The sequence below is a fragment of the Panulirus ornatus genome, chromosome 12 (assembly GCF_036320965.1).
Source record: "Panulirus ornatus isolate Po-2019 chromosome 12, ASM3632096v1, whole genome shotgun sequence".
Lineage (NCBI taxonomy): Eukaryota > Metazoa > Arthropoda > Malacostraca > Decapoda > Palinuridae > Panulirus > Panulirus ornatus.
Genome location: NC_092235.1, coordinates 35337875 through 35359671, shown reverse-complemented (window position 1 = coordinate 35359671; position 21797 = coordinate 35337875). Strand labels below are relative to the sequence as shown.

General features: G+C 41.9%; 1 protein-coding gene across 1 annotated transcript in view; it reads right to left on the bottom strand.

Moving 5' to 3' along the window:
- The window catches only part of LOC139751734 (uncharacterized), a 208014-nt gene that overhangs the window by 150618 nt on the left and 35599 nt on the right, over nucleotides 1-21797 (bottom strand). Inside the window, exon 2 of the mRNA XM_071667287.1 lies at nucleotides 19819-19904. Within this exon, the coding sequence (XP_071523388.1) occupies nucleotides 19819-19904 (86 nt within the window). The remainder of the gene's footprint in view (nucleotides 1-19818; nucleotides 19905-21797) is intronic.

Genomic DNA, 21797 nt, shown 5'->3' with positions numbered 1-21797 from the left:
TGGTCAGGTCAAGATGATGATAATGTGATGTATGGTTCAGGATAAGATTATGATAATGTAAATGTTAGTGTTCCAGTCAAGATGATGATAATGTGATGTTACTGGTCAGTCAAGATGATGAATGTGATGTTACTGGTCAGGTCAAGATGATGATAATGTGTGTTACTGTCAGGTCAAGATGATGAAATTGATGTTAGTGGTCAGGTCAAGATGATAATTGTAATGATAGTGGTCAGGTCAAGATGATGATAATGTGATGTTAAAGTCAGGTCAAGATGATGATAAGTATGTTTGGTCAGGTCAAGATGATGATAATGGATGTTACTGTGGGTCAAGATGATAAATGTGTATGTCACTGGTCTGTTCAAGATGATGATAATGTGATGTTAGTGATCAGGTCAAGATGATGATAATGTACTGTTAGTGGTCAGGTCAAGATGATCATAATATGATGTTAATAGTCAGGTCAAGATGATGATAATATGATGTTACAGGTCAGGTCAAGGTGATGATAATGTGATGTTACTGGTCAGGTCAAGATGATAATAATGTAATGTTAGTGGTCAGGTCAAGATGATAATAATGTAATGATAGTGGTCAGGTGAAGATGATGTGTTGTTAGTGGGCAGGTCAAGATGATGACAATGTGATGTTAGTGGTCATGTCAATATGATGATAATATGATGTTACTAGTCAGGTCAAGATGATTGTAATGTGATGTTACTTGTCAGGTCAATATTATGTGATATAGTGGTTGGGTCAAGATGATGATAATGTGATGTTAGTTGTCAGGTCAAGATGATAAAGTGATAATAGTGGTCAGGTCGAGATGAAAATAATGTAATGTTAGTGGTCAGGTCAAGATGATGGTAATGTGATGTTACTGGTCAGGTCAAGATGATGATGTGATAGAGTTGTCGGGTCAAGATGATGATTATGTGATGTTAGTGGTCAGGTCAAGATGATGATAATGTGATGTTAGTGGTCAGCTCAAGATGAAAATGTAATGATAGTAGTCAGGTCAAGATGATGATGATGTGATATCACTAGTCAGGTCAAGATGATGATAAGTAATATTACTGGTCAGGTCAAGATGATAATAATGTGATGTTAGTGGTCAGGTGAAGATTATAGTAATGTGATGTTAGTGGTCACTTCAAGATGATAATAACATAATGTTAGTGGTCAGGTCAAGATGATTATAATTTGATGTTAGTGGTCAGGTAAAGATGATGATGATATGATGTTAGTCGTCAGGTCAAGATGATGATAATGTGTTGTTACTGGTCTGGCCAAGATTATGGTAATGTGATGCTGCTGTTCAGGTCAAGATGATGATAATGTGATGTTACTGGCCAGGTCAAGATTCTTATGTGATGTTGTGGTCAGGTCAAGATGATGATAATGTCATGTTACTGGTCAGGTCAAGATGATGATAATATGATGTTAGTGGTCAGGTCAAGATGATAATACTGTAATGATAGTGGTCAGGTCAAGATGATGATGATGTGATGTTACTGGTTAGGTCAAGATGATGATGTGATTTTAGTGGTCAGGTCAAGAAGATGATAATGTGATGTTACTGATTATGTAAAGATGGTGATGTGATGTTAGTGGCCAGGTCAAGATGATGATAATGTAATGAAAGTGGTCAGGTCAGGATGATGATGATGTGATGCTAGTGGTCTGGTCAAAATGATGATAATGTAATTATATTGGTCAGGTCAAGATGATGATGATGATGTGATATTACTGGTCAGGTCAAGATGATGATATTGTGATGTTAGTGGCCAGGTCAAGATGATGATAATGTGATGTTAGTGGTCAAGTCAAGATGATGATAATGTGATATTGGTGGTCAGGTCAAGATGATGATAATGTGATGTTACTGGTCAGGTCAAGATGATGATAGTGTGATGTTAGTGGTCAGCTCAAGATGATAGTAATGTAATTATAGTAGTCAGGTCAAAATGATGACAATGTGATGTTACTGGTCAGGTCAATATGATGATAATGTGATATTACTGGTCAGGTCAAGATGATAATAATGTGATTTTATTGCTTAGGTCAAGATGATAATAATGTTATGTTAGTGGTCAGGTTAAGATGATTATAATGTGATGTTACTTGTCAGGTCAAGATGATGATAATGTGATGTTACTGGTCGGGTCAAGATTATGATGTGATGTAGTGGTCAGGTCAAGATGATACTAATATAATGTTACTGGTCAGGTCAAGATGATGATAATGTGATGTTGGTGGTCAGGTCAAGATGATAGTAATGTAATGATAGTGGTCAGGTCAAGATGATGATGATGTGATTTTACTGGTGAGGTCAAGATGATAATGATGTGATGTTACTGCTCAGGTCAAGATGATAATGTGATGTCACTGGTCAGGTCAAGATGATGATAATGTGATATTGGTGGTCAGGTCAAGATGATGATGATTTGATGTTACTAGTCAGGCTAAGATGATGATAATGTAATTTTGGTGTTCAGGTCAAGATGATGATAATGTAATGATAGTGGTCAAGTCAAGATGATAATAATGTAATGTTAGTGGTCAGGTAAAGATGATGATGATGTGATATAACTAGTCAGGTCAAAATGATAGTAATGTAATGTTTGTGGTTAGATCAAGATGATGATGTGATGTTACTGTTCAAGTCAAGATGATGATAGTGTGATGTTACTAGTCGTCAAGATGATGATAATGTCTTGTTACTGGTCACTTCAAGATGAAGATAATGTGATGTTACTGGTCAGGTCAAGATGATGATGATGTGATGTTTGTGTTCAGGTCAAGATGATAATGTAATGTTAGTGGTCAGGTGAAGATGATGATGTGATGTTATTGGTCAGGTTAACATGATGATAATGTTATGTTAGTGGTCAGGTCATGATTATAATAATGAAATGATAGTGGCCAGGTCAAAATGATGATAATGTGATGTTACTGGTCAGGTTAAGATGATGATGATGTGATGTTACTGGTCAGGTCAAGATGATGATAATGTGATGTTACTGGTCAGGTGAAGATGATGATATTGTGATGTTACTGGTGAGATCAAGATGATGATAACGTAATGTTAGTGGTCAGGTCAAGATGATGATGATGATGTGACGTTTCCTGTCAGGTCAAGATGATGATAATATGATTTTACTGGTCAGTTCAAGATGATGATAATGTGATCTTAATGGTCAGGTCAACATGATGATAATTTGATGTTAGTGGTCAGGTCACGATGAAAATAATGAAATTTTAGTGGTCAGGTGAAGATGATAATTTGATGTTACTGGTCAGGTGAAGATGATGATAATGTGATGTTACTTGTCAGGTCAAGATGATGATGATGTGATGTTACTACTCAGTGCCAGATGATGATAATTTGATGGTAGTGGTCAGGCCAAGATGACAATAATGTAATGTTAGTGGTCAGGTCAAGATGATGATAATGTTATGTTAGTGGTCAGGTCAAGATGGTTATAATGTGATGTAATGGTCAGGTCAAGATGATGATGATGTGATATTAGTGGTCAAGTCAAGATGATAATAATGTACTGTTAGTGGTCAGGTCAAGATGATGAAAATGTGATGTAGTGGTCAAGTTAAAATGATAATAATGTAATGTTAGTCGTCAGGTCAAGATGGTGATAATTTGATGTTAGTGGTCAGGTCAAGATGAAAATAATGAAATGTTAGTGGTCAGGCCAAGATGATGATAATGTGATGTTACAGGTCAGGTCAAGATGATGATAATGTAATGTTACTGGTCAGGTCAAGATGATGATGATGATGTAATGTTAGTAGTCAGGTCAAGATGATGATAATGTGATGTTAGTGGTCAGGTCAAGATGATGATAATGTAATGTTAGTGGTCAGGTGAAGATGATGATAACGCGATGTTAGTTATCAGGTCAAGATGATGATAATGTGATATTACTGGTTAGTTCAAGATGATGGTAATGTGATATAGTGGTCAGGTCAAGATGATAATAATGTAATGTTAATGGTCAGGTCAAGATAATGATAATGTGATGTAGTGGTCAGGTCAAGATGATAATATGATTTTAGTGGTCAGGTCAAGATGATGATAATGTGATGTAGTGGTCAGGTCAAGATATTGATAATGTAATGTTGGTCAGGTCAAGATGATGATAATATGATGTAGTTGTCAAGTCAAGATGATGATAATGTGATGTAGTGGTCAGGTCAAGATGATGATAATGTGATGTAGTGGTCAGGTCAAGATGATAATAATGTAATGATAGTGGTCAGGTCAAGATGATGATAACGTGATGTAGTGGTCAGGTCAAGATGTTGATAATGTGATGTAGTGGTCAATTCAAAATGATGATAATGTGATGTAGTGGGCAGGTCAAGATGATAATAATGTAATTTTACTGGTTAGTTCAAGATGGAACTAACAGCCCTCTACACCTCTTAACGAGTAACCATTTTACTGACAGCCTTCAACACCTGCTTTTGGTTTACTACTCTACTGACAACCCTCAACACTCCTTATTGATTCTCTATTGTACTATCAGCTCTCAACGCCCCATAGTGATTCACCACTTTACTGACAGCCATCGATACCTCTTAGTGTTCACCACTATGCTGACAGCCCTTAACACCCTTAGTGATTCAACATTGTTCTGACAGCCCTAAGCACCGCTTAGTGATTCACCACCTTAATGACAGCCCCCAACACCCCTTAGTGATTTACCATTGTACTGATAGCCCTCATCGCATTCAGTGGTTCACTCGTGCACTGAGCCCTTAACACCCTTAGTGATTCACCGCTACTGACATCCATCAACGCCCTTCATTATCAAATGTTGCACTGACAGCCCTCAGTACCTTTAGTGAATCATCATTGCACTGACAGCCATGAACACCCTTAGTGATTCACTGTTGTACTGACAGCCATCAACACACCTTATAGATTCTCGACTGGACTGACAGTCCTCAACGCTCTGAGCGATTCAACTTTGTACTGACAGCCCTCAACATTCTTAGTGATTTATTATCGTACTGACAGCCCTGAACACCGTTTAGTGATTCACCACTGTGCTGACATCCATCAACACCCTTATTGAATCATCACTGCACTGACAGCCCTCGACAGTCTTCAACACCCTTAGTGATTCACTATAGTATTGACAGCCCTCAACACCCTTCGTGATTCACTATTGTACTGACAGCCTTCAATACTCCTCAGTGCTTCACCATTGTATTGACAGCCCTCAACACCCTCAGTGATTCATTATAGTACTGACAGCCCTAAACACCTTTAGTGATTCACCATTGTACTGACAGCCCTCAACACCCTTAGTTAGTGACTCTTGTACTGATAGCCCTCAATACCCTTAGTGATTCACCATTTTACTGAGAGCCCTTAAAACCCCTTAGTGATTCACTATTATAACGACGACCATCAATATCTTTAGTAATTCACCATTCCACTGACTACCCTCAACACCCTTAATGATTTACCACTGTACTGACAGCCTTCAACACTCTATCATTCACCATTGTACTTGCAGCCCATAACACCTTATTGATTCACTTTTGTACTGATAGCCTTCAACATCCCTTCGTGATTCACCATTGTACTGAAAGCCCTCAACACCCCTCAGTGGTTCACAGTTGTACTGACACTGACAGCCCCCAACATCCCTTAGTGATTCACCACTGTACTAACAGTCATCAACATAATTAGTTCTTCACCAATGCACTGAGAGCCCTCAATATCCTTAGTAATCTATCATTATCCTGACAGCCCTCAACACCGCTTACTGATTCACCACTGTACTGATAGCCCTCAACATCCCATAGTGATTCACCATTGTATTCAGAGCCCTTAATACCCCATAATGATTCATCATTGTACTGACAGCCCTCATCACCCCTTAGTAATTCACCATTATACTGATAGCCATCAACACCTTTATGATTCACCATTGTACTAACAGCCCTCAATACCCCTCTGCAATTAACCATTTTACTGATACCCCTCAACACCTCTCAGTGATTCACCACTGTACTGACAGCCCTCAACATTTCTGAATGATTCACCATCGTAATGACAGCCCTCAACACTCCTAAGAGATTTACCACTACTTAGAGCCCTCAACATCCATTACTGATTCACCATTGTACTGACAGCCTTCAACACCTGCTTGTGATTCACCATTGCACTCACAACCCTCACCACCCTTTATTGATTCTCTGTTGTACTGTCAGCCCTCAACACCCCTTATGATTCACCATTAGTCTGACATTCGTCAACACATCTTAATGTTTCACCACTGTACTGACACCCCTAAACACCCTTATTGATTCTCTAATGTATTGACAGCCCTCAACACCCTTAGTGATTCACCATTGTACTGACGGCCTTCAACACCCTTAGTGATTCACCATTGTACTGACAGCCCTCAACACCCCTTAGTGATTTACCATTGTACTGACAACATTCAACATATTTAGTGGTTCACCCTTGTACTGAGCCCTCAACACCCTTAGTGATTCTACACTGTACTGTCATCCATCAACACCCTTAATTATTCAATTGCACTGACAGCTCTCAACACCCTTAGTAGTTCACAATTGTACTGACAGCCCTCAATACCCCCTAGTGATTCACTATTCTATTGACAGCCTTCTACACCCCTTAGTGATTCAGCAGTGTACTGACAGCCCTCAACACCCTCAGTGATTGACTCTTGTACTGACAGCCCTCAACACCCATAGTGATTCACCATTTTACTGACAACCTTCAACACCTTTAGTGATTCACCATTGTACTGACAGACTTCAACACCCTTTAATGATTCACCATTATTCTGACAGAACTCAACACCTCTTAGTGATTCACCACTGCAGTTACGGTCCTCAACATCCCGTAGTGATTCACCATTGTATTGACTGCCCTCAACACCCCTTAGTGATTCACCATTGTGCTGACAGTCCTCAACACCCTTTAGTGATTCACAATTGAACTGACAGCCTTTAACACTCCTTTGTGATTAACCATTTTACTGATACGTCTCAACACCTCTTGGTGATTAATCACTGCACTGACAGCCCTCAACATCCGTTAATGATTCACCATTGTAATGACAGCCCTCTACATCCCTAAGAGATTTACCACTGTACTTAGAGCTCTCAACATCCACTACTGATTCACCTTTATACTGACAGCCCTCAACACCTGTTTGTGATTCATCATTGTGCTCACAACCCTCAACACCCCTTATTGATTCTCTGTTGTACTGTCAGCCCTCAATACCCCTTATGATTCATCATGTCTAACAGTCAACACATCTTAGTGTTTCACCACTGTGCTGACAGCCCTAAACACCTTTAGTGATTCACCATTGTACTGACAGCCTTCAACACCCTTAGTGATTTATCATTGTACTGATAGCCTTCAACGCCCTGAGTGATTCACCATTGTACTGACAGCCTCCAACACCCTTAGTGATTCACCATTGTACTGACAACCCTCAACACCCATTAGTGATTTACTATTGCACTGACAGCATTCAACATATTTAGTGGTTCACTCTGGTACTTAGCTCTCATCACCCTTAGTGATTCACCACTGTACTGTCTGTCATCCATCAACACCTTCAATTATTCATCATTGCATTGACAGCTCTCAACACCCTTAGTGGTTCACCATTGTACCGACAGCTATAAACACCCTTAGTGATTCACTATTGTACTGACAGCCATGAACACCCTTAGTGATTCACTATAGTGCTGACAGCCATCAACACACCTTATTGATTCTTGACTGTACCGACAGTCCTCAACACTCTTAGTGATTCTCCTCTGTACTGACAGCCCTCAATATCCTTAGTGATTCACTATTGTACTGAAAGCCCTCAACAACCTTAAGTGATTCACCATTACACTCACATCCATCAACACTCTTAATGATTCATCATTGCACTGACAGCCCTCAGCACCATTTGTGATTCACCATATACTGACAGCTTTCAATACTCCTAGTGATTCACTATTGTACTGAGAGCTTTCAACACCCCTTAGTGATTCACCAGTGTACTGACAGCCCTCAACACCCTCAGTGATTGACTTTTGTACTGACAGCCCTCAACACCCTTAGTGACTCACCATTTTACAAACAGACTTTAACACCCTTAGTGATTTTCCTTTGTACTGACAGCCCTTAACACCTCAGTGATCCACTACTGTACTGACAGCCCTCAACACCCCTTAGTGATTACCAATTATAATGACTGTCATCAATACACTTGGTGTTTCACTATTATACTGACCGCACTCAACACCTAAGTGCTTCATCAACGTCCCTTAGTGATTCACCAATGTATTGAGAGTCATCAACACCCTTTAGTTCATCATTATAATAAGATCCCTCAAAAACCCCAGTGATTCATTATTGTCCTAACAGCCTTTAATGCCCCACAGTTCTGAATGCCCTCAACATCCCTTAGTGATTAAGCGTTGTACTGATAGCCGTCAACACCTTTAGTTATTCACCTCTACACCCCTTAACGATTAACCATTTTACTGGTAGCCCTTAACACCTCTTAGTGATTCACCAGTGTACTGAAAGCCATGAACGTCGCTTAATGATTCACCATTGTAATGACCCCTCAACACCCTTAAGGGATTTACCACTGTGCTTAGAACCCTCAACATCCCATACTGATTAACCATTATACTGACAGACCTTAACACCTCTTAGTGATTGGCCATTGTACTAACAACCCTCAACACCCCTTACTGATTCACTATTGTACTGACAGTCCCCATTACCTCTTAGTGTTTTACCACTGTACTGACAACCCTTAACACCTTTAGTGATTCACCACTGTACTGACATTCATCAACACCCATAATTATTCATCATTGCACTGACAGCCCTTAGTACCATTAGTGATTCACCATATTACTGATAGCCCACAACACTCTTAGTGATTCACCACTTTACTGGCAGCCCTCGATACCTTTTAGTGATTCACCGTTTTCCTGACAGCCCTCAAAACTCCTTAGTGATTCACTATTCTAGTGACAGCTCTCATCACCCTTTAGTGACTCACCATTGTACTGACAGCTCTCAACACCTTTAGTGATTCACTTTTATACTGACAGTTCTCAACATCCCTTTGTGATTCAAGATTGTACTCAGGGCCCTCAATAACCCTTAGTGATTCATCATTGTTCTGAAAGCCCTTAACACCCTTTAGTGATTCACCATTGTACCGACAACCCTCAGCATCCTTAATGATTCACTATTGTACTGACAGCTCCCAAAACCCAAAGTGTTCATCACTGTACTGACAGCCTTCAACACTCCTTAGTGATTCACCGTTGTACTGACAGCCCTCAACACCCCTTAGTGATTCACTATTGTAATGACAACCATCAACACCCCTTAGTGATTCTCCATTTCAATGATAGCCCTTAACACCCATTAGTGATTCACCACTGTACTGAGAGCCCTCAACAACCTTGGTGATTCACCATTATCCTGACAGCCTTCAATGCCCCTTAGTAGTTCACCACTGCACTGATAGCCCTTAACATCCCATAGTGATTCACCATTGTACTCAGAGCCCTCAATATCCCCTAGTGATTCACCAATGCACAGACAGCCCTCAACACCCTATACCGATTCACCATTGTAATGACAGCCACAAACACCTTTAGTGATTAACCATTGTACTAAAGGCCCTCCACATCCCTTGGCGACCAACCATTTCACTGATAGCCCTCAACACCTCTTAGCGATTCACCACTGTACTGACAGCCCTCAACACCTTTCGTGATTCACCACCGTACTGACATCCTTCAGAACCATGTATTATTTATCATTGCACTGAGAGCCATCAGCACCATTAGTGTTTCACCATATTACTGACAGCCCTCAACACCCATAGTGATTCAGCATTCTATTGACAGCTCTCATCACCCTTTAGTGATTCATCATTGTACTGGCAGCCCTCAACACCCATAGTTATTCACTGATTTATTGAGAAAACTCAGCACCTCTTAGTGATTCATCACTGTACTGACAGTCCTCAACACCCCATAGTGATTCACCATTGTTCTCAGATTCATTACCCCTTAGTGATTCACCATTGTCCTGGCAGCCCTCAACATCCTTAGTGATTCATTATTGTAATGACAGCCCACAAAACCCTTAGCAATTCACCATTGTACTGACAGCAATCGACACCCCTTAGTGATTCACCATTGTACTGACAGCCATCAACATCCTTAGTGATTCACTATTGTACTGACAACCCTCAACATCCTTAGATAATTGTCTTTTGTACTGACAGCTCTCAACGCTCTTAGTGATTCACCATTTCACTGAAAGTCCTCAAAACCCCTCAGTGATTCACTGTTATACTGACTGCCCTCAGTACCCTTTATGATTCACTATTGTACTGAGAGACTTCAACACCCTCAGTGATCTACCATTGTACTGACAACTCTTAACACCTTAGTGATTCACTACTGTCTTGAGGGCCCTCAACACCCCTTAGTGATTCACTATTGTACTGACAGCCATCAACACCCCTTAATGCTTTACCATTGCACTGAAAGCCTTCAATACCCTTAGTGATTCACTGTTGTACTGACAGCCCTCGACACCTCGTAGTGATTCACCATTGTACTGACAGCCCTCAGCACTCCTCAGTTATTCACGATTCTAATGACAGCTTTCATCACTCTTTACTGATTCACCATCGTACTGAGAGCCCTCAACACCCTGAGTGATTCACCATTAATTCTGACAAAATTCAACTCTTAATGATTCACCGCTAGTACTGAGAGTCCTCAACATCCCTTAGTGATTCTCTATCGTACTAAGAGCTCTCAATACCTCCTAGTGATTGATTCACCATTGTACTTACAGCCCTCAACATTCTTAGTGATTCACTATTGTACTGACAGCCTACAAAACCCATTGGGATTCATCATTGTACTGACAGCCCTGAACTACCTCTGACGATTTTTTTCATTTTGCTATCTCTCAACATTCATAAGTGACTCATTACTGCAGTGACAGCCCTCAACACCTCTAAGTAATTCATCGATGTACTGACAGCTCTCAACACCCTTAGAGATTCACTAAAATTTTGACAGCCTTCATTATCTCTTAGTAAATCACTAATGCACTGATGACTCTCAACATCCCTTAGTGATTCACCATTGTACTGACAGCTATCAATATCCCTAGTAATTCATCATTGTACTGACAGCACTTTAACGCCCTTTAACGATTTTCATTTTACCGATAGCCCTAAGCATTCCTTAGTGATTCATTGTTGTACTGACAACCCTCAACACCCCTTAGTGATTCATCATTGAACTGACAACCCTCAACACCCCTCGGTGATTCACCATTATACTGACAGTCCTCAACTCCCTTAAGTGATTCACTACTGTATTGACAGCCCTGTACACTCCCGTTAGGGATTCACCATTGTACTGACAGTCCTCAACATCCCTTAGAGATTCTCTATTGTACTGACAGCCCTCAACACCCCAAGTGATTCACTGTTCGACTGAGAGCCCTTAACACCCTTAGTGATTCACCACTGTACTGACAGCCTTCAACATCCGTTAGTGATTACCCACTGTACTGACAACCCTCTACACCCCTTAGTGATTCCCCATTGTACTGACAGCCATCAACACTATTTAGTGATTCACAAACGTACTGACAGCCCTCAACACCCCTTAGTGATTCACCATTGTACTGACAACCCTCAATACCCCTTAGTGATTCTCAGTTGTAGTGATTCACTATTGTACTGACCACCCTCAACATCCCTGAGTGATTCATCAGTGTACTAACAGCCCTCAATATGCCTTAGTGATTCAACACTGTACTGACATCCGTCAATACCCTTATTTCCCATTAGTGATTTATAACTGTACTGAGAGCCCTCAATAGCCATAGTGATTCACCAATGTAATGACAGCCCTCAACACCCCTTAGTGACTCACCCTTATACAGACAGCGCTCATCACCACGTAGTATTCATCATTGTGCTGCCAGCCTTCAATACCCCTTAGTGATTCACCATTGTACTGAGAGCCTGAGAGCCTTCAACACCCCTTAGTAACTCACCCTAATGCAGGCAGCCTTAATCACTCCTTAGTGATTCATCATTACTCCTGATAGAACTCTACACCTCCTAAGGATTCATCACTGTACTGACAGCCCTCTACAACCCTTAGTGATTTCCCATTGTACTGACAACCCTCAACACCCCTTACTGATTCACCATTGTACTGACAGCCATCAACACCTTTAGTGATTAACCATTGTACTAAAGGCCCTTCACATCCCTTGGCGACTAACGACTAACCATTTCACTGATAGCCCTCAACACCTCTTAGTGATTCACCACTGTACTGACAATCCTTAACACCCTTAAGTGATTCATCATTGTACTGAGAATCCTCAACATCCTTAGTGATTCACTATTGTACTGACAACCCACAAAACCCTTAGTGATTCACTATTGTAGTGACAGCCCTTAGTACTTTAGTGATTCACTATTGTACAGACATCCCTCAATACCCCTTGATGATTCAATATTGTACTGACAGCCATCAACATCCTTAATGATTCACTACTGTACAGCCCTCAACACCCCTTAGTGATTCGCCATTGTACTGACATCCATCAACACCTTTAGTGATTCACCATTGTACTATTAGCCCTCCATAACCCTTAGCGATTAACCATTTTACTGATAACCATCAACATCTCTTAGTGATTCACCATTGTAATGACAGCCCTCAACACCCGCAAGAGATCTATCACTGCCAAGAACCCTCAGCAGCCCTTACTGATTCACCATTGTATTGACAGCCCTCAACATTTAGTGATTCCCCATTGTACTGACAACCCTCAACGCCCTATATTGATTCTCTAATGTACTGTCAGCCCTCAACACCCCTTAGTGATTCACCATTGTACTGACAGCCCTCAACACCTCTTAGTGTTTCGCAACTGTACACCCTTAGTGATTTATCGTTGTCCTGATTTCCTTCAATACCCTTAGTGATTCACGATTGTACTGACAGCCCTCAACACCCTTAGTGATTCACCATTGTAATTACAGCCCTCAACATCCCTTATTGATTAACCATTGTACTGATAGCCCTCAACATATCTAGTGGTTCGCTCTTGTGCTGAGCCCTCAACACCCTTGGTGATTCACCACTGTACTGACATACATCAATACCCTTAATTATTCATCATTTTATTGACAGCCCTCTGTACCATTACTTTTTTAGAATATTACTGACAGCCCTCCACACCCTTAAAGATTCACCATTGAAGTGACAGCTGTCATCTCCCTTGAGTGATTCACCATTGTACTGACAGCCCTCAACACCCTTAGTGATTCACCATTATACTGAGAGAACTCAACACCCCTTAGTGATTCACTATTGTAGTGACAGTCCTCAACATCCCTTAGTGATTCGCCATTGTACTCAGAGCCCTCAACATCCCATAGTGATTCACCATCTAACTGACAGCCCTTAACATATTTAGTGGTTCGCTCTTTTAATAACAGCCCTCAACACCCTTAGTGATTCAACACTGTATTGACATATATCAATACTCTTGATTATTCATCACTGCAGAGAGAGGCCTCAGTACCATTAGCGATTCACCATATTACTGACAGCCCTCAACACCCATAGTGATTCACTATTGTGATGGCAGCCCTCAACACCCCTTAGTGATCAATCATTGTACTGACTGCCCTCAACACCCCTTTGTGATTTACCATTTTACTGATACCCCTCAACATCCTTAGTGATTCACCATCGTACTGACATCCCTCAACACCCTTAGTGGTTCACCAATGTACTGACAGCCCTCTACACCCCTTGGTGATTCACCATTGTACTGACAACCTTCAACACCCCTTAGTGATTCTCTATTGTGCTGACAGCCCTCAACACCCTCTAGTGATTCACAATTGGCATGAGAGCCCTCAACATCCCTCGGTGATTTACCACTCTACTGACAGCCCTCTGCACCCCTTAGTGATTCACCATTGTATTGACAGCCATCAACACCCTTTGTGATTCACCGTTGTACCGACAGCCATCAACTCTCTTAGTGATTCACCATTGTACTGACAGCCCTCAATATCCCTTTATGATTTACCATTTTACTGATAGCCCACAACATTTCTTAGTGATTCACCATTGTACTGACACCCCCCAACATCCCTCAGCTATTCACTATCGTACTGATATCCCTCAACATCCCTTAGTGATTCACCATTGTACTGACATCCCTCAACACCCCTTAGTAGTTCACCGTTGTACTGACAGCCCTCAACACCCCTTAACGATTCACCATTTTACTGACAGCCCTCAACACTCCCTAGTGATTCACCATTGTACTGACAACTAACACCCCATAGTGATTCTTTATTTCCTGACAGCCCTCAACACCCTCTAGTGATTCACAATTGGAATGACAGCCCTTAACATCCCTCAGTGATTTACCACTCTACTGACAGCCCTTAACATCCCTCAGTGATTTGCCACTCTACTGACAGCCCTCTGCACCCCTTAGTGATTCAACATTGTACTGACAGCCCTCAATACCCTTTAGTGATTTACAACTCTAATAGCAGCACTCAAAACCCCTTATCTATTCATCATTGTACTGACAGCCCTCAACATTAGTGATTCTATCTTGCACTGACAGCCCTCAAACACCCCTTAGTGATTCAGCACTGTGCAGACAGTCCTCAACATCCTTTAGTGATTCACCACTGTACTGACATCCGTCAATACCCTTAACACCTCTTAGAGATTCATAACTGTACTGATAGTCCTCAATACCCCATAGTAATTCACCACTGTACTGATAGCCCTTAACACCCCATAGGGACTCACCCTTATAAAGACAACCCTGGTCACTCCTTAGTGATTCACCACTGTACTGACTGCCCTCAACACCCTTTATTGAATCACCCATATACAGACAGCCCTAATCACTCCTTAATGATTTACCATTAATCCCGACAGAACTCAACATCTAGTGATTTACCACTTTACTGAAAGATCTCAACATCCTTTAATGATTCACCATTGTACTCATACCCCTCAATACCCTTTAGTGATTCCCCATTGTACTGACAGTCCTGAACATCCTTAGTGATTCATCATTGGACTGAAAGCCCACAAAACCCTTAATGATTTACCATTGTTCTGACAGGCCTCAACACCCCTTAGTGATTCACCATTGGACTGACAGCCCTCAATACACTTAGTGATTGACTCTTGGACTGACAGCCCTCAACATCCTTAATGATTCACCGCTTTACTGACAGCCCCCCAAACTCCTTAGTGATTTACTATTATACTGACTGCCCTCAACACCCTTAGTGATTCACCACTGAACTAACGGCATTCAACATCCTTAGTGATTCAGCCTTGCACTGGCAGCCCTTTACAAATTAGTAATTAACTATTGTTCTGACAGCCCTCAAAACCCTTTCATGATTCGCTATTGTACTGCCAGCCATCAACATCCTCAGCGATTCACCATTGTACTGACAGCCCTAAACACCCCATAGTCCTTCACCATTGTATTGTCAGCTCTCATCACCCTTAGTTTTTCACTATTGTAGTGACAGCCAGCCCACAACACCCTTATCGATTCGCCATTGTACTGATATCTCTCAAAATATCTTAGTGATTCCACATTGTACTGAAAGCCCTCAACACTCCTTAGTGATTCACCATTCTAGTAACAGCTATCATCATACTTTAGTTATTCATCATTGCATTGACAGCACTCAACACCCTTAGTGATTCATTATCATACTGACAGAACAAAACACCTCTTAGTGATTCACCACTGTACTGACAGCCCTCAACATCTCTTATTGATTCATCATTGTACTATGAGCCTTAAAATTCCCTTAGTGATTCCCTATTGCACTGACAGTCCTCAGCACCCTTTGGTAATTCACCATTGTACTGACAGCCCTCAAGAACCTTAGTGATTCACTATTGTACTGACAGCCTTTAACACCCGTTAGCGATTCATTATTTGACATCCAGTGATTCACCACTGCAGTGACAGCCCTCAACACTTCTTAGCGATTCACCATTGTACTGACAGCCCTCAACACCCTTAGTGATTCACCATTACTCTGACAGTCTTCACCACCGCTTAGTGATTCACCAATGTAATGACAGCCCTCAACATTCATTAGTGATTCACCATTGTACTGACAGCCATCAACACCCTTAGTGATTCACCATTGCACTGACAGCCATCAACATCCCTTAGTGATTTACCATTCTACTGATAGCCATCAACATTAGTCAGTGATTCACCATTACACCCCTTAATAATCTACCATTTTACTGATAGCCCTCAACATTCCCTAGTGTTTTACCACTGTACTGACCGCCCTCAATACTCTATTGCGATTCTCCATTGTGCTGATATCCCTCAACACCCCTTAGTGATTCATCCTTGTCCAGACAGCCCTTAACCCCCTAGTGGTTCACCATTGTACTGACAGCCCTCAACACCCTTTATTGATTTCCAACTGTACTGACAGCCCTCAACACTCCTTAGGGATAAACCATTGTACTTACAGCCCTCAACGCCCCTTAGTGATTCTCTATTGTACTGACAGCCCTCAACACCCCTAGTTATTCACTAGTGTACTGACAGTCCTCAACACCCATTATTGATTCACCACTGTACTGACAGCCTTCAACATTCCTTAGTGTTTTACCACTGTACTGACCGCCCTCAATACTCTAAATGCACCTTAGTGATTCTTAACTGTACTGATAGCCCTCAATACCCATTAGTGACTCACCCCTATACAGACAGCCCTAATCATCCCTTAGTGATTTACCATTGCACTGGCAGCCCGTAATACCCTTCAGAGATTCACCATTGGACTTACAGCTCTCAATACCCCATAGTGATTCACCACCGTACAGGTAGCCCTTAACGGTCCTTAGTGACTTACTCTTATATAGACAGACCTCATTCCTTAGTCATGTACCATTGTACTGACAGCCCTCAACACCCCTTAGTGACTCACTTTTATACAGACAGCCAATATCACCCTTAGTGATTCACCATTGTAATAACAGCCCTCTACACCCCTTTGTGATTCTTTATTGTACTGACAGCCCTCAACACCCTCTAGTGATTCACTATAGGACTGACAGCCCTCGACACCTCTTTGTGATTAACCGTTGTACTGACAGCCCTCAACACTCCTTAGTGTTTTACTATTATAGTGACAGCTCTCATTATCCTTTAATGATTCACCATTGTAATGACAGCCCTAAACACCCCTTAGTGACTCACCCTAATACAGACAGCCATCATCACCCTTAGTGATTCACCATTTTAATGACAGCCCTCTACACCACTTTGTGATTCTTTATTGTACTGACAGCCCTCAACACCCTCTAGTGATTCACTATAGGACTGACAGCCCTCGACACCTCTTTGTGATTAGCCGTTGTACTGACAGCTCTCAACACTCCTTAGTATTTTACTATTATAGTGACAGTTCTCATTCCCCTTTACTGATTCACCATTGTACTGACAGCCCTCAACAACCTTTAGTGAATCACCAGTAAACTGACAGCCCTTGATATCCTTAATGAATCACTTTTGAACTGACAGCCCACAAAACCCTTAGTGATTCACCATTGTACTGACAGCTCTCAACACCTCTTAGCGATTCATTATTTTACTGACTTCACTCAAGATTCCTTAGTGATTCACCACGGCAGTGACAACCCTCAACACGCCTTAGTGATTCACAATTGTACTGACAGCTCTCAACACCTCGTAGCGATTCATCATTTTACTGACATCCCTTAAGATTCCTTAGTGATTCACCACTGCAGTGACAGCCCTCAACACGCCTCAGTGAGTCATCATTGTGCTGACAGCTCTCAAGATCTCTTAGAGATTCATCATTTTACCGACATCCCTTGAGATTCCTTAGTGATTCACCACTGCAGCGACAGCTCTCAACACGCCTTAGTGATTCATCATTGTACTGACAACCCTCAACACCATTAGTGATTCACAATTATTTTGACAGCCCTCAACACTCCTTAGTGATTTACCAATACACTGACAACCCTGAACATCCCTTAGTGATTCACCATTGTACTGACAGCCACCAACACACTAAGAGATTCACCATTGTAATGACAGCCATCAACTCCCTTCGTGATTCACCATTATACTGACAGCCCTCAACACCCCTTAGTGACTTACTTTTGTACAGACAGACCTCATTCCTTAGTCATGCACCATTGTACTGACAACCCTCAACACCCCTTAGTGACTCACCCTTATACAGACAGCCATTATCACCCTTGGTGATTCACCATTGTAATGACAGCCCTCAACATCCCTTAGTGATTCTTAATTGTACTGACAACCCTCAACACCTTCTAGTGATTCACTATAGGACAGGCAGCCCTCGACACCTCTTTGTGATTCACCGTTGTACGTACTGACAGCCCTCAACATTCCTTAGTGTTTTACTATTATAGTGACAGCTCTCATTATCCTTTAATGATTCACCATTGTAATGACAGCTCTCAACACCTCTTAGCGGTTCATCATTTTACTGACATCCCTCAAGATTCCTTAGTGATTCACCACTACAGTGACAACCCTCAACACGCCTTAGTGATTCATCATTGTACTGACTGCCCTCAACACCATTAGTGATTCACCATAATTTTGACCGCATTCAACACCCCTTAGTGATTCACTAATACACTGACAACCCTGAACATCCCTTAGTGATTCACCATTGTATTGACAGCCATCAACACCCTAAGTGATTCGCCATTGCAATGACAGCCATCAACACCCTTAGTGATTCACCATTGTACTGACATCCCTCAACACCTCTTAGTGATTTACCATTTTACTGATACCCCTCAACATTTCTTAGTGATTCACCTTTGTACTGACAACCCTGAAGACACTTTAGCGATTCACAATTGTACTGACATTTCTCAACACCCCTTGGTGATTCACCATTGTACTGACAACCCTCAAGACCCCTTAGTGATTCACCATTTTACCGACAGCCCTCTACACCACTTGGTGATTCATATTTGTACTGACAACCCTAAACTCCCCTTTATGATTCGCTATTGTACTGACAGCCCTCAACACCCAATAGTGATTCACTATTGGACTGACAGCCCTCAACTACCCTTAGTGATTCACCACTGCACTGAAAGCCCTCAACATCCCTTAGAGATTCACCAGTGTATTGACATCCGTCAATACCCTTAACATCCCTTATTGATTCGTAACTGTACTGATAGCCCTCAATACCCCATAGTGATTCATCATTGTACTGACAACCCTCATCACCCCTTAGTGACTCAACCTTATACCCTTATACAGACAGCCCTCATGATCCCTTAGTGATGCACCATTGCATTGGCAGCCCTCAATACCCATTTGTTATTCACCATTGTCCTGACAGCTCTCAACACCCCACAGTGACTAACCTTTATACAGACAGCTCTCATCACTTAGTGATTCCCCACTGTACTGATACCTCTCAACACCCCTTAGTGACTTACCCTTACACAGACAGCCCTCATCACCCCTTAGTGATTCACCACTGTACTGACAGCCCTCAACATCCCTTATTGATTCACTATTGTGATGGAAGTCCTCAACATCCTCTAGTGACAGCTTTATCCTGGCCACCGTTAACAGTGACTCACCTTTGGCCTGGAAGTCTTTTAGAGCATGGTTGGCCTGGTCACTGGAGTAGGAGGGGTCGAAACCAGCACTGAAAACCCGGCGATCCCTGAGAAAAGTAATGGTCTATCATTAGTGACTTCTCATGAATGCGAACGGAAATGTATTGCATTTTCTTTTTTCTTTTTTTTTTTTGCTTTTTCATTCCTGTATCACAGAAACCGGTTGATTATTGTCTGTTATGAACAAAACCTGGTTTCTTGAAACATACCGACATAAGCAATGCACTTTAAAGCACGCGCGCGCGCGCGCACACACACACACACACACACACACACACACACACACACACACACACACACACACACACACACACACACACACACACGTCATAGGTGCCATAACAAAACAGATGGAGGGCACTAGTGGAGTGCTTCGGGATTGTGTCCTGGGACCGGTACTCTTCATGTGAATGACTTGCCTGAAGGTATGATGACTTCCTGTCAGAAGGTATGATGACCTCCTGCCTGAAGGTATGATGACCTCCTGCCTCAATATATTTACAAATTATGCAAAGGTCATGAGGGAAGTGGAAAGCGTGGAGATTGCCTCATGAGGGAAGAGGAAAGCGTGGAGATTGCCTCAGCTTACAAGGGGACCTAAACAGACTCCAAAGTTGGTCTGATACAAGGTCGACGAAATTCGTACACACCATCTTCAAGACCTGGGAGTTGACAACGTCCATAACGTGTGGCCAGAGTTCCATGTTAGGAAGATAGTAAAGATGATAAAATGTCTACTGGCAAATATCAGATAAAGAACATGGAAACACAATTGTAGGAAGGGATAACAAACTGACAAATAAATGAAAACAAACACAGGAAGAGTATCATTAGGTAGGAAAAACACTGGGATCAAGGGGCATAAACAGCATCCATTTTGTTAAGGGAAATGTACAGAAATATAGAGTGAGGAAACATGAGGCAATTATTGATAAGCACAAAGAATCAGGAGGGTCCCAAAAATAGTTCAACAACAACAACAATAACAACAACAACAACAACAATGAAAGTCTATAAGACAGAATACAAAGTTGATAATACTAGGCTTGGATGAGGCCAAGGACCAGTTTCTGGATCATACGAACAGAAGAAGAGTATGATGATGAGTGGTGCAGTGCCCCAGAGTATGATGATGAGTGGTGCAGTGCCCCAGAGTATGATGATGAGTAATGCAGTGAACCAGAGTATGATGGTGAGTAGTGCAGTGAACTAGAGTATGATGGTGAGTAGTGCAGTGAACCAGAGTATGATGGTGAGTAGTGCAGTGCACCAGAGTATCATGATGAGTAGTGCAGTACCCCAGATATGATTGTGAGAAGTGCAGTGAACCGGAGTATGATGGTGAGTAGTGCAGTGCACCAGAGTATGATGATGAGTAGTGCAGTGAACCAGAGTACGATGATGAGTAGTGCAGTGAACCAGAGTATCATGATGAGTAGTGCAGTGAACCAGAGTATCATGATGAGTAGTGCAGTGCCCCAGAGTATGATGGTGAGTAGTGCAGTGCACCAGAGTATGATGATGAGTAGTGCAGTGAACCAGAGTATGATGGTGAGTAGTGCAGTGCCCCAGAGTATGATGGTGAGGAGTGCAGTGAACCAGAGTATGATGGTGAGTAGTGCAGTGAACCAGAGTATGATGGGGACTAATGCAGTGAACCAGAGCATGATGGTGAGTAGTGCAGTGAACCAGAGTATGATGATGAGTGGTGCAGTGCCCCAGAGTATGATAATTAGTGGTGCAGTCAACCAGAGTGTTAAAATGAGTGGTGCAGTGCACCTGAGTATGATGATGAGTGGTGCAGTGAACCAGAGTATGATGAGTAGTGCAGTGAACCAGAGTATGATGAGTGGTCCAGTGAACCAGAGTATGAGTAGTCCAGTGAACCAGAGTATGATGATGAGTGGTACAATGATCCAGAGTAGGATGATGAGTAGTGC